Source organism: Leishmania mexicana, chromosome 23 (genome assembly GCF_000234665.1).
Source record: "Leishmania mexicana MHOM/GT/2001/U1103 complete genome, chromosome 23".
In the NCBI taxonomy this organism is placed as follows: domain Eukaryota; phylum Euglenozoa; class Kinetoplastea; order Trypanosomatida; family Trypanosomatidae; genus Leishmania; species Leishmania mexicana.
The window spans coordinates 604,443-616,681 of record NC_018327.1 but is presented as its reverse complement, the minus strand read 5'-3'; the positions used below and the strand labels follow the sequence as shown (position 1 = coordinate 616,681).

Below are 12,239 nucleotides of genomic sequence, written 5' to 3'. Positions count from 1 at the left end.
GCTGATGCGCCTTCTCACTTGTTCATGCGTAAAGCCAAGAGAGCGGCGGGGGAGACGCAGAGGCACTTTCGGCCAGCCATGTGCTTGTGATGTCGGCCATGCCGTCGCCTGCCAACCGCCGCCTCGCCTTCTCCTCGTCCAACGCACCTTCGTTGTTTGACGCCTATGCACTCGCAACCGCCTGTGACGATAAACCCAGCAAGACCGAACATCATCCATGTACAAGGAGCAGGCCCATCAGCACCCACCAAGGCACCGCTGCACACGGCAGACGGCAGGCGACACGAGGAAGAGGCCGCGCGGTCAGGGAGAGCGAAGCGAGCGAGAGAGACAGCGGACGTCAAGCCTCATACATCCTTCTGCCCCTCGCGACTCACCCAAACACAAGCTGGACATCTGAGCTCAGACAATCAGGTCCGCCCCCCTCCCTCCCTCCCTCCACTCCCCTCCCGCACCACCTCACCACCACTCACTCACAGCTTCAGCGCCTTGGCGGGAATGCGTGTCTCGACCTCGATCGTGTCCGCCTGCGTGAACAGCCCCAGCCACATCCTGAACGGCGGCACATGGAACTGACTCAAGCGCACCGGGCAGCGCACCACTAGCTCAGCCCCCTCGACTGCCTTGCTGCACTCCACCGTGTGCCTCGCCCCGTGCAGGTTCAGTGTACCCTTAACAGCGTCGCTCGTGTTGGCCTCGACGTCGTAGGTGATGAGAGGATACCGGGAAACGTTGAGCACATAGCTCCGCGTCCGCTGCATCACCCGCTCCACTTCGGAAAAGTTCAACGGAACTCGCTCGAACCGAGACGGCATGTATACCTCGCACTGAGGCAACAGCGAGTCTGCGTTCACCTCCACGCGCTGCAGCGCGTGCTCGCGCCGGTTCACCAGGAACGAAAACTGCTGCACCTTGAGCCGGAGCGGGCGACCAAGGAAGCGGCCCAGCAGCCCGGCCGGCTCCACGTACACGTACATGTCCACATCCTTCAGCTCACTGCTGCTAGACATGCGCCTCGCACCCCAGCCGAGCATCTGGGCCATTGGCGAGAGGAGAGCGGAGAGGAATAAAGAACAGACACGGTGTGCGAGGCCGCTTTCTCTCGCCTGCTGTGTAGGGCGAGTGCGCCGGTTACCTGGTAACCGCCTCTGCGTGGGCGGCGTCGTGCACCGATAAGAATGTGTGCGGCAGGCGGCCAAGTTCGCGTGCGCGAGTGCGAGTGCGAGTGCGAGTGCATTGCACCGCAGTCATTATCCGTGCGCGCGCGAGAGAGAGAGATGGTGAAGGGGAGTCCGAAGAAACAGAGCGTGAGATGCGGCAGCGGATCATGACAAAAAACGCGCGGGTTGAGCTCGTGCCTCACCAGGAGGTCGGCGGCGCCTTCCCTTCGCCAGCACTCCGCGGCACACACGTGCCGGCATGAGGCCCCTGTCAGAAAAGTGGCGGTGCGCGATGCATATAGACAGCAGCAACACGGTGGAGCGCATGGGAGAGAGAAGGCAGAGGGGCGGGTGCACAAGAGGTAGGGCAAACACCCTCACTGGGGACCCCTCTGAAGGACACCTATGCGAGCTCGCGGCGCCCGCGCTCGGAGCCTCCACCCCCTCCCCTCCTCCCTCCCACAGATCCCACGCGCGTACAAACACGCGGAGCTTGGCTTTGAAGGCGGTTTTCGTTTTAAAGTAGAATCAGCATGGAGATCGAGAAAGATGACCGATGCGTGCGGGGCTCACGTGCACGCATGTATTTCGTGTACATCCCGGAGAAGGCCCGCGTGGGGCGGGCCACGCGACAAAAAAAATAACATGAAAGGGGGATCTGTACATCGAAGCGATCACGGCAAGATCGTCGGATCGGTTCCTCTATGATGAAAGCGCCTCGCGCTCGCTCGGGGTGACTGGTGTCTGTGCGCATCACATTCCGTCATCCGGACAAGAGAGGTGCTCAGCGCTGAGGAGGCAAACGCCTCCTGTCACTACACAGAGCACAGGCACAACACGCCACACACATGTGGCAGACACGCACCCATGCCCGACAGACACCGGGCCAGGCACGAAGAGGAAGCCGAGGGAGGGAGAGTGAGCGCCAACACGCCCACTGGTGCTACGCCGACTGCCTTCCCTCACCCTTCCACCGCCGCCTTGCCGGTTGCTTCACACCCGCAACGTGCACACTGCCAGCGATGAGAGCGATGGCGGGCGATCAGCAGCGCTGTCTTCTCGCACTAATAGATTGCCGTCTATGCAGAGAAGATGAGTGGCCACTAAACCCACGTGCACAACACACAGGGACAGGCAACCGCCTATGCGCACATGGATGGGTGCCTGCACACCCGCAGCCGCACACCGACGGCGTCCACCACACCAGCACCACCCAAACAAAAAATAGAAGTAGGAACGGACACCCAGTCCGTCTCGCTACTCGTCCGTGGAGAGCAGCAGCGCCGTACCACGCTTCGTGTACGTCTCTGGCACCGCGTCGCCCGACTCCAGGTCCACCGCAACAACGTAGGAGGGACGCTCACGGGTGCCGGTGCGGATCGGGTACATGTACAAAGGACACTCGTACACGCTCGCCGACTTTGCCTTGCCCGTGCGGAGCTTCGGCTTGAAGTGAATCACCGGCATCGACACAATCAGCTCCATCGGCTTCGGCTCACAGAGCGTGTTCGCCTCCCCGTTCCACCCGGCGCCCTCGAGAAAGATTCCGCGCACGTACGCGCCCTTCTTGGGCCGATGGGCGATGGCGCGCTCCTCGCTCGGCAGGATGGCGTACTCCCAGTCGTACTGGTCAATCGAGATCTGGTCCCGGCGCGCCTGCTGCTGCTGCAGGCTCTTGAGAAAGCCGGTGGGGTATGTGAAGCCTGAGAGCCAGAACACCGTCGGCGTGCGCTGACTCCACAGCCGCATCTGATCCACGCGCTCGACGAGGTCCGCCGCCCAGCTCGCCAGTGGCTTCAGACTCGGGTAAGCGCTCGTCCACGGCGGCGGCACGCGGCCGAGCAGCAGCGCGTTGAAAATAGCCTCCAGCTGCTCCGACATGACGATCTCGCCCTTCACGGCGCGGCGCAGCTCCGCCTTCTGCCGGTGAATCGTCTTCAAGAGCGCGTTGTAGCGCTGCACCTCCTGCAGGAGGCATGTGTTGAGGGCGTTGTCGCGGTCGCCCTCGGTGGACTCGTAGATGGCGGTATAGTCGAGCAGGTTCGGCGTGGCGGCCTTGCTCGGCTCCTCGATGGAGGCCAAGATCTCGAGACAGCGCTCTTCCTGCGTGGCCGCCTGCGCGGTGCCGCTGCTTCCACCGCCGTCGCGCACCAGCGAGGTGTTCACGCTGATAAGGCAGTCTAGCAACGCCGTTGACTCTGCGATTCGACTGGCGATGTCGGCGTTCGCGTGCTGCCCGAAGGCCTCCGGCGGGTCGGTGATGGGAAGCTGGCTGCAGTGATTCTTGTACGCCAGAAGCGTGTTGCAGTCTTCCGGGATGCAGTATTCGTCAGCCGCCGCCAGAGGGTAGCGACTCTGCGTGATGGCGTCCGGGCACATGTACTGTGCCATGTACGTGTTCAGCACGCGGCGGTCCCAGTCGTCCGTGACGCGGCCGCCGTACGAGGCCTCTGCGATGAGGTAGCGGATGGTGACGAACGGAACGTCCTCGACGGCATCGGAGCGCATGTGACCAATATACAGCTGGATGATGTTCTCCGAGACGTCAAAGTCGGAGGACGTAAAGTCGTAGAGGACGTTGTAGCCGAGAGTGCCGTACTTGCGCCGCTCCAGCAGCACGCTATGGAAGAAGCACAGCGCGTAGAGAAGGTTGCGGTAGATGAGGGGGTGTTCAGAGCTGCGGGTCGCCAGATCATCCTCGCTGAGCGTGTTGTACAGGCGCAGCATGTTCGCCTTGATCCCCTTCGGCGGCTCCGTTGTCATCTTGATGGAGCGCTGCAGCACACCAATGGGAAACTGCGGCGTCGGCACGGAGCTCAGCCAGAGCCTAAAGTCGCGATGCGGATTCTGCTCAAAGATGGCGTCGATGATCTTCTCCAGCTCCACCAGCCATGACACCATTAGGTGGCAGTTGGCGAGGAAGACCCACCCGCCCGTTTGGCTGTACTCTTGCAGGGCACGCTTTGCGTTGTCACCCTGGCCCTGCCCAAGCGCTAGCACCTTCAGCTCACGGCCCTCACGCTGCGCCAGCAACTGCAGCTGCTTCGTCGGGTCCACACCGTTGGAGAGCACGAAGATGAGTGGAATCGTGTTGGTGCTCTCGTCAAAAGTGTCCTTGAGGTTGAACACAGGCGGGTCCACGAATTGGTTGCCGAGCTGCTCCTCGATGAACTCGTAAACCATGAAGACAAGTCGGTCAGGGCGCAAGCATCGCGTGAAGATCATGCGCTGCAGCGCATTGCCACCGCACCGCGCCTCCCACTCCTCCGGCAGCAGGGCCTCCTCGGGCCTCTCCAGGAGGTACCACCTGCGCCACTCATCGGGCCTCTGCTCAAAGTGCACGGCGATGCCGTGGAAGGTGCTCAGCCGCTCCAGCTCCAAAACGTGATCCCACGCACGCTCGGAGAGCCACGCGCTTGCGGGGTTTGGCAAGCGGCTCTGTTTGTCCAGCATCTGCGCCCCCCGCATCATAAAGACGTACTCCTCGATGCTCACCAGCCCCTGCGCCTGCAGGATGCGCATCGTCATGTGAAAGGCGAAGAGCAGCTTGTGGCGCTCAAACAAGCCGCGGCACGTGTTCGTGTACACGGCGGCCGTGTGCCACTCGTTCAGCGTCTTGATGCGCTCCTCCATCTCGTGAGACACGATCTTCTCCGACGAGCGCCGTATACTCGTCTGGAAGAGCTGAATGTAGGAGTCCAGGGCAAATTGGTACATGCTGTCGATGGCGCCGAGGTCGGCAAGGACAAAGAACAGCAGCGAGGCACGCCGCGCGCACTCGCGGTACTCCTCGCGCGCCTCGCGAATCTTCACAGACGTCGTCTCTGCCACCTGCAGCTGGTTCTGGATGTTCGCCGCCGTCACCTTGGCCGTCTGCAGCGTCGCGATAAGCCGCTGGTTCTCGAGGAGCGACACCTGGGAGGTGGAGAGCAGGTCGAGGATGTCCTCCTCCAGCTGTTTCATTTCCTTCTTGGCCGCGGCGGTGTGGAGGATGAGCTGCTCGTTCTCGTGCTCCAGCTCCGGCTTCTCCTTCTCCACCACAATCTTCAGCAGCTGCTCCTCCAGGCCCTGCTCCTTGACCGCAAAGTTCAGCAGGCACACCTTCGTGCACGTCTCCGGGGTGTAGTGCGGGTTCGGCAGGCGGGTGGTGATGTATAATTTGAAGCCCTCCTTGAGCTCAACGTAGTTGTCGCCGACCTTCACGAGCTTGCGCTTGCCTTTCATGATGAAGGAGCGGGACATGATGGGGTCGAGCAAGGGGTCGATCTCCTCCAGCACGTCCTGCAGTAGCAGCGGGCAGCCGAACTGGATCGCGTACTCGACCGTCTTCTGGAAGTCCGGCTGCTTCGGGTCAATGATCTTGAGACCGTTGTCGCGCTCCATCCGCTTCACCCACTTGATGGCCTGCTGCTGCGGGTCAATCATGAGAGGATAGCGAGGACCGAAGACAACCACGGCGCCGTTCTCCCTGCTGAACTCGTCGCCCGGAAGCCCGGCCTGCTGCCAGTCAAGCACCTCCGTCGGGTCAGCGAGGAAGTTGACGAAGTCGTAGTCTCGGTTCAGCGGCAGCTGCACCCGCCGCACCTCCTTCATCCAGCTCTGCCACAGCAGCTGCCGGTACTCGGCTGTGAAGGCCCCGCAGTAGCACATGAATGCGCAGGCCAGGAGTGTCTCGCCGTTGATGTTCTCCAGGTCTAGCTCGAAGCGCGCAATCGACTCTGTCCACCGCCCACGCTCGCCCTCAAGACCGTCGACGATGATCTGGGCCTTGTTCAGCTTGTCCTGCGTCGCACGCGCCTCGGCCATGAGGCGGTTTTTCTCAGCGATGTTCGCCTGCAGGTCCGCCTCGAGCTGGCGCACCTCGTCCATGATCTTCTGCAGCTTCTCTTCCTTTTGGCGCAGCATCTCCTCCTGCGCCCGCACCTTCTGCTGCGCGTTCTCGTTCTTCACAATCTTCGGATGCACCTCCTTGTAGATGTTGCCGTACTTGTGGATCGCAATCACCCACTGGCACAGTCCACCCGCCGCCTTCGACACAGCGCTCGCCGCCGCCGGCGTAAAGTCGTTGCGCTTCACGTACTTTTCCAGCGCGTTGAGCAGCTTCTGATCCGTCATGTCGTGCGTCTCGTGGTACGTCTTGAGCATGTCAATGAACTTGGGCTCGCTCAGAGACTTCTTCGCCTCGTCCCAGTCGAGCTTGCGGTGCAGCGCGGTCTGCACTGCCTCCATCACCGTGCGAATCATTACGGCCGGCGTCTTGTACGACTTCACCTCGTTGATGTCACTCTTGTCCAGCTTGTCCAGCGCCGCCTGGGCCTCCAGCAGGGTGGGCATGGCTCGGTCGAGATCGGCCTGCGCCTCGGCCTGGTCCGCCAAGGCGGACCGCTTTGTCTGCTCGATCTTCACCTTCTCGGACGCCACGAGAGTCTGCTGCTCCTCTGCGATGTGCTGCCGCGCTTGGATGCTCTCCGTGGCCTTGCTCACTTCGGCCGACTTGGCCTGCAGCCGTTCGTCCTGCACCTTGAGAGCCTCGCGCATCTCGCTCACCGTCACCTTCGTCTCCTCCAGCTTCGACATACCGTTTGCAAGCTTGTCGCGCTGCTCAATAATGTCGATGCGCTTGCTGTGCAGCATCGAGCGGAAGCCGCGGACGAGGTCGATAAAGGAGGACGGCGTCACGTACGTGTGGCGGTGGATCTGCACCCGCATCTGCTCCGCCCTCTGGTTCGTCGTGTCGTGCAGAAAGACGAAGAGGTCGCTGATCGTCTCCAGCAGCTCGTCCGACTCCGCGGAATCGGCGCGCGAGTCACGCAGGTGGCGCAGCCCCACCTCCTTGAGCGCCGCATTCGGCCATGCGTAGTACCAGTCGATCGACGTGCACGACACCAACGCCGGGAACTGACGCAGGCGCACGCGGAAGAGCTTGTGGGCAGGAGACATGGCGATGACGAGGTGGAGATGCTGACGGGCCTGTCGGACAAAGAAGTTGTACAGCTCATCAGGCGAATCTCGGCACCCGCTCAGAAGAGCCAGCTTGTGCACGTCGTCGTTGATCTGCTGCAGGTCGTCCTTGGCGAACAAATTGGGCACCTCTCCAGCGGAGAGCATGTTGTTAAGGTCCTCAAGGAACGACGAGTCGACGAGCTGCGTGTCGGCGATGTAGAACACCTTCTGCTGCCGCTTCACACCGCACGCCTTGTAGAGGGTGCGCAGATCCTCGTGGAAGCGGTCCTGGTCGTACTTCTTGTGAATCTCGATGGTGAACATCGAGTACCCGGCGAGGTACGTGGCGAGTCGGCTCAGCGAGTTGCGGCCGCTGCCGCCGAGACCCACCAGCAGCGCATTGCCCTGCGGCTGGCGCAGCACGCGGTGAATGCGGCACAGATGCTCGAGTGCGTCTGCGAAGAAGACGAGGTTCATCGGCCGCGCGCCAGGCTCGGTGTTGTAGTTCTCAAGCCCCTCCTCCACAATCTGCCGCAGCTGCTCCATCGACGGCACTAGCTTGTACTTCGCCATCTCGTCCTGTTCTCCGTCTAGGAAATCGACGAAGATCGGGCTCTCGCTCTCCGACAAGGCCTGGCCCCGCGAGTCCTTCCCGCGCGCCTTGAGCATGTTCGCCCACTTTGTCTGGAACACGTTGTTCAGTTTGTCGTTGAGCAGCTGTCGGAACCACACCTTGTCCGCCGGATCGTTCATCCGGTCCGAGAAAACGCGCTGCGACTCGTGCACCCACAACGCCACGAGGTGCTCCTTACTCGTGATTCCTTCCAGATAGCAGCCGTAGATACCCTGGAACACCTTGCTGAGGTCGCGAAGGGTGAAGAGGTAGTGCGATTTGCTTGGAATGGGTAGGAGATCGGTAGAGACCTTCATGTACACCTCGATGGTGGCACGTACGACCGCGTCCACGTACCCCTTGAGGTCGGCGTAGGGGGCAAAGCGGTGGCCCAGGATGGAAGAGTAAATCCTCACCACCACGGGCTCCGCTGGGAACGCCACGTTGAACACGTTCAGCTTGCTCAGCAGCCGCTCCGTGATGTCTGGGCGGCCATAGGTCATGCAGCACAGCAACTGCATGTCATTCACGAGCCGTTTGGAGCGCGTCGTGCGGTCGTACCAGTAGCCGTTGTCCATCCACTGCCGCAGCAGCTCGAGCGGCGGCTGCGCACCGAAGACTTCCTTGGCTGGCATATTCAGGTCCTCGATCAAGCACACCATGCGGCGCCCGCCTGGCGGGTTGCACACCTTCTTTGAGGTGTGTTCCATACGGCCCTCGATGATGTCCTGCACGTTCTTCGCCGTCGTCTGAGCGGAGAAGTGAAGGTGCGTCGCGACGTACATGTCGGCAGGGAGATCGTGCAGTACCTTGTTCGCAATGAGTGACTTGCCTGTGCCGGTGGTGCCGACGAGCACCAGCTGGACGCTGCTGAGCACGAGTTGCGAGACAATGTACGAGTACCGAATCATGTCCACCGTGGGAACGATCTGCTCGTAGTACGGCGTGTCCGACGGCGGCGCGAACGGCTTCTGCACGTCCGGGTGTTCCTCCCACCCGACCCAGCGCAGCGACGACAGGTCCGGGAAGTACTCGAAGACGGTCTCCATCGACGGGAAGGAGGAGTCCATCTCTCGCACAAAGGCATCGAGCTTGCGGCGGGAGTCGGTTGTCAGGCTGCCGCCCACGGCCCAGATGAGGCAGAACATCGCCATCATGCGGAGCTGCGGCACGTAGTGCTCTCCCGCCTGCGCCGCCTGGTACTGCGTGCCCCCGGGCATCACCGGGGCCGCCTCGGTATTTGCCAGCGCGTCCAGCATCGTGGTAAAGGAGCGAATCGTATTGAACTCCGTCGTCGGGATCAGGTCAACGCACTCGCTGCGCTTGAACTGCAATGCACGAGTCAGCGCCTCATCCACGAACGCCTGCAGCTCGCTGATGGTGCTGTCTGGCTTGGGTGCGTTCATGGCCACCTCGAAGTCGCGGCGCGACTGCAGCCACGTGCTCACGAACGGCCTCCAGGTGAGATCCTCGACGCTAAAGTACACCATGCCGCACCGGGACACCGTGGCCGGCGACGCCTGAGACAGGTCCTGCACCTCGAACATCATGCGCACGGTCGGGTTCATGTTAATACGCTCGCCGGAGTTCAGCGTTAGCATCCTGTTGTCGTCCAGCACGGTGTTCATGCTCTCGATCCACAGTGTGTCAACGGGGCCGTCAAACAGTAGCCACTTGTAGTTGGGGTCCGTCGCGTCGCGGCAGATCTGGCGCATGAGGTCCGACAGGATGCCGTCCTTCCACTCGCGCGTCGCTTGGTTGTAGCTGCCGTACAGCTCGTCCAGCGTCACCGACTTGGGGTTCAGCAGCGAGACGCGCACCGCCTCGTACGGGCCGTCCACGCCGGCCTCCTTCAGTCTCCGCAGTGCCCCCGTTAGCGTCTTCCAGGTAATCGTCTTGCCAGATGCGGTGCGGCCGACCACCATCACGCCGTGGCGGGTGTGCAGGGTGTCCCAAAGGTGCAAGCATTTCGTGATGATGTGCTCGCTTACCTGCAGCTTCTCTGCCTCCAACTCATCGACTGTCGCCGCCCGCAGCTCTTCCAACCCGGCCCCTTGAGGCGACACACCCGGAAACAGGTCGCCGAGCATGCTGAGAAACAGCGGCACGTCCTCCTTCACAAACTTGGGCAGGTTCATGTCCTTCATGGCCTTGAGGCAGAGCTGCTGCTCCGTGCCCGGAAAGTTCTCGCGCTTCAAGTTGCCGGCCTGCACCAGCACCGCCTTGATGTTGCGTAGGGAGAAGTCGTAGTGGTCCTGCTTCGACAGCTGCTTTTCCATCAGCTCATAGAGGATGGACACCTTCTTCGACAACGACTCCGACTCCTCGAAGCCCTCCGATAGCAGCGTGATCTCGCAGATGAGCGTGAAGTCCGGCACCATCATGGAAATGGGCCGGAGCAGGGCCTTGAGGTTGTCCGGCAGCTCAGAGCGGCCGGCGTAGCCGGGGTTCATGGTGACGAAGAGGCCGCAGTTCACGTTCAGCGGGATCTCCGTTCCTTCGAAGAGGAAGTGCCGCTTCTGCTCCGACACGGCCGACAAGATGGACATGATCTGCTGCGCCACGACCGAGAGCACCTCCACCTCGATACGGTTGAACTCATCGAAGCACGACCACGCGCCGGTTTGCGCAATACCGCTCAGCATGCGGCCGACGGAGCGGTAGTCGAGGCCGTCGGAGCAGTTGAAAACCATCACGTACTTGCCAATCGCTTTGCCCAAGTCCTTCACCGTCTCCGTCTTGCCCGTGCCGGCCGGGCCCTGCGGCAGTCCGCCACGGAACAGCTGCAGGGCCGTTGTCAGCGTCATGTAGGCGCGATCGGTCAGCCCCGTCACCACGAGACGACCGCTATTGCCAAGGTACTCGTAGTCGTACTGCACCACCGCGCTGGTCTGACGTACCACGCACGTTGGCTCGCCGGCGCCTGCAGCGATGACGGCGCCGGAGTCACTCATGCCCGCCTCGCTCGCGACATCACCAATCGACCCTGCGTTCTCTTGGTAGAAGCGCAGCTGCCGCGTCCACTCAAAGTCATCCAGGAGGTGCACGCGGTGGGCAAGGAGGTGGCGCAGGATGTCGCGAGAGTGCACCTCGATGGTGACAAGCGCCACGAGCTTGTTGCGCTGCAGCCGCGACTGCGGCTCGCGCACCATCTGGCAGTATTTTCGGATGAGACCCTTCCACTTCTTGTACACCTTGTAGAGCGGCGAGGGCTTTCGACGGGCGAGGCTGAGGCCGCTTTGGTGCAGGTCGCCGTACTCCGCGATGGCAACCTCGGTCTGGAAGGTCCAGTTCATGCATGCAGCCGTGATGAGCGCCTGCCCTTCATGCTGCTCCACCCACTGCCGAAGCTTGTCGCGGTTGATGGGACGCCGCGGGATGTAAACGTTGTCCTGAAGGTCTTTCAGAGTCGTGTTCAGGCACGACTTTAGCGTATCGCGCATCTTGACCTCGACGCGGTGCAGCCAAACCTCCACGGGCAGGCCGTCCACCTGCAGCGGTGGGCTGAATGGCACCTCCTCACCATCGACGGCTGACATGCCCCCGGCAAAGACGCGGTTGTTGCGGCCCTCCTTCAGCGACAGCCGGTAGAGCCCCTCGAAGCACTTGCGCAGGTGGGGCTGCACCTTCTCCGGGTCCTTGGTGTGCCCGAGGATCTCCAACAGGTCGTCGTTGGAGAGAAAGTAAAAGCGCGGGAAGCAGCGGCGGCGGTCCTCCAGAAATCCCTCCAGGCTGCGCTGGATCAGCTCGAGGTCGGAGTTCATGCTGTTCAGCTGCTCCAGCAAGTTGTCGCGACGCGTGCTGCGGACCACGTTCGGGTCGCTGACAAGGCGGGCGATGATGGAGAGCCAATGCGCATGAATGGAGTCGAACTTTTTCGACTCGGCCACGAGCTTGCGCTTGATGTCCTCACTGCCGATAAAGATGCTCTCGAGGTACATCCACTTGGTCTGCACCGAGAGTAGCCCCTCGATCGTGTCCGCCACCTGCGACAAGTGCTTCTCCCACATCACCACGCGTGGACGGAAGCTGTCGACGAAGCGGGACATCTTCATCGAGCTCAGCATCATGAGGTGCTCCGTCAGGGACGTGTTGATGTCCTCGACGGCGGTGATCTTGTGGTAGCCCTGGTGCGGCTCAATCGTGAAGCAGGTCTCCTCCCAAACAAGCGCGATCTTCTCGAGGTCTGTCTCGATCTTCAGCTCCTCGCGGGCGGCGATGGCCATGTTGCCGATAAACTCAGCCTGCATCTCCACGTGCGCCTCCATCAGCCGCTGCAGGCAGAACGATGTCTCATCATCCAGCTCAAAAGACGTATCCAGCTGCACCTTCAGCTGCTCCCAGTGACGGGGGCGGATGGCTGGCGTGCGCAGGTCGTCGATGATTGGCAGGATCTTCTTGATGAGGTCAATGTCGTCCTTCAGCCGCAGCCACACGTCCATCTGCTCCATCTCCTTGCGCAACTGCAGAACCTCACGCCGGGTGTCTTCGATGTCATCCAGCATGCGCTCGCTGTTCAGCTT

At 61.7% G+C, this 12,239-nt stretch overlaps 2 protein-coding genes across 2 annotated transcripts in view; both read right to left on the bottom strand.

Annotated features, from left to right (window-relative positions):
• Positions 1–473: 473 nt before the first annotated feature.
• LMXM_23_1320 (conserved hypothetical protein) lies at positions 474–1,043 on the bottom strand (the record flags this gene model as incomplete). Its single annotated transcript, XM_003875725.1, has 1 exon — positions 474–1,043. One exon carries the CDS (start codon positions 1,041–1,043, stop codon positions 474–476), a length of 570 nt encoding a protein of 189 aa, XP_003875774.1.
• A 1,374-nt stretch (positions 1,044–2,417) lies between these two features.
• The window catches only part of LMXM_23_1310 (putative dynein heavy chain), a gene marked incomplete at both ends in the record, with an annotated part of 14,274 nt that continues 4,452 nt past the window's right edge, over positions 2,418–12,239 (bottom strand). Inside the window, one exon of the mRNA XM_003875724.1 lies at positions 2,418–12,239. This exon is cut by the window's right edge and continues 4,452 nt beyond it. Coding sequence (XP_003875773.1) covers positions 2,418–12,239 — 9,822 coding nt within the window.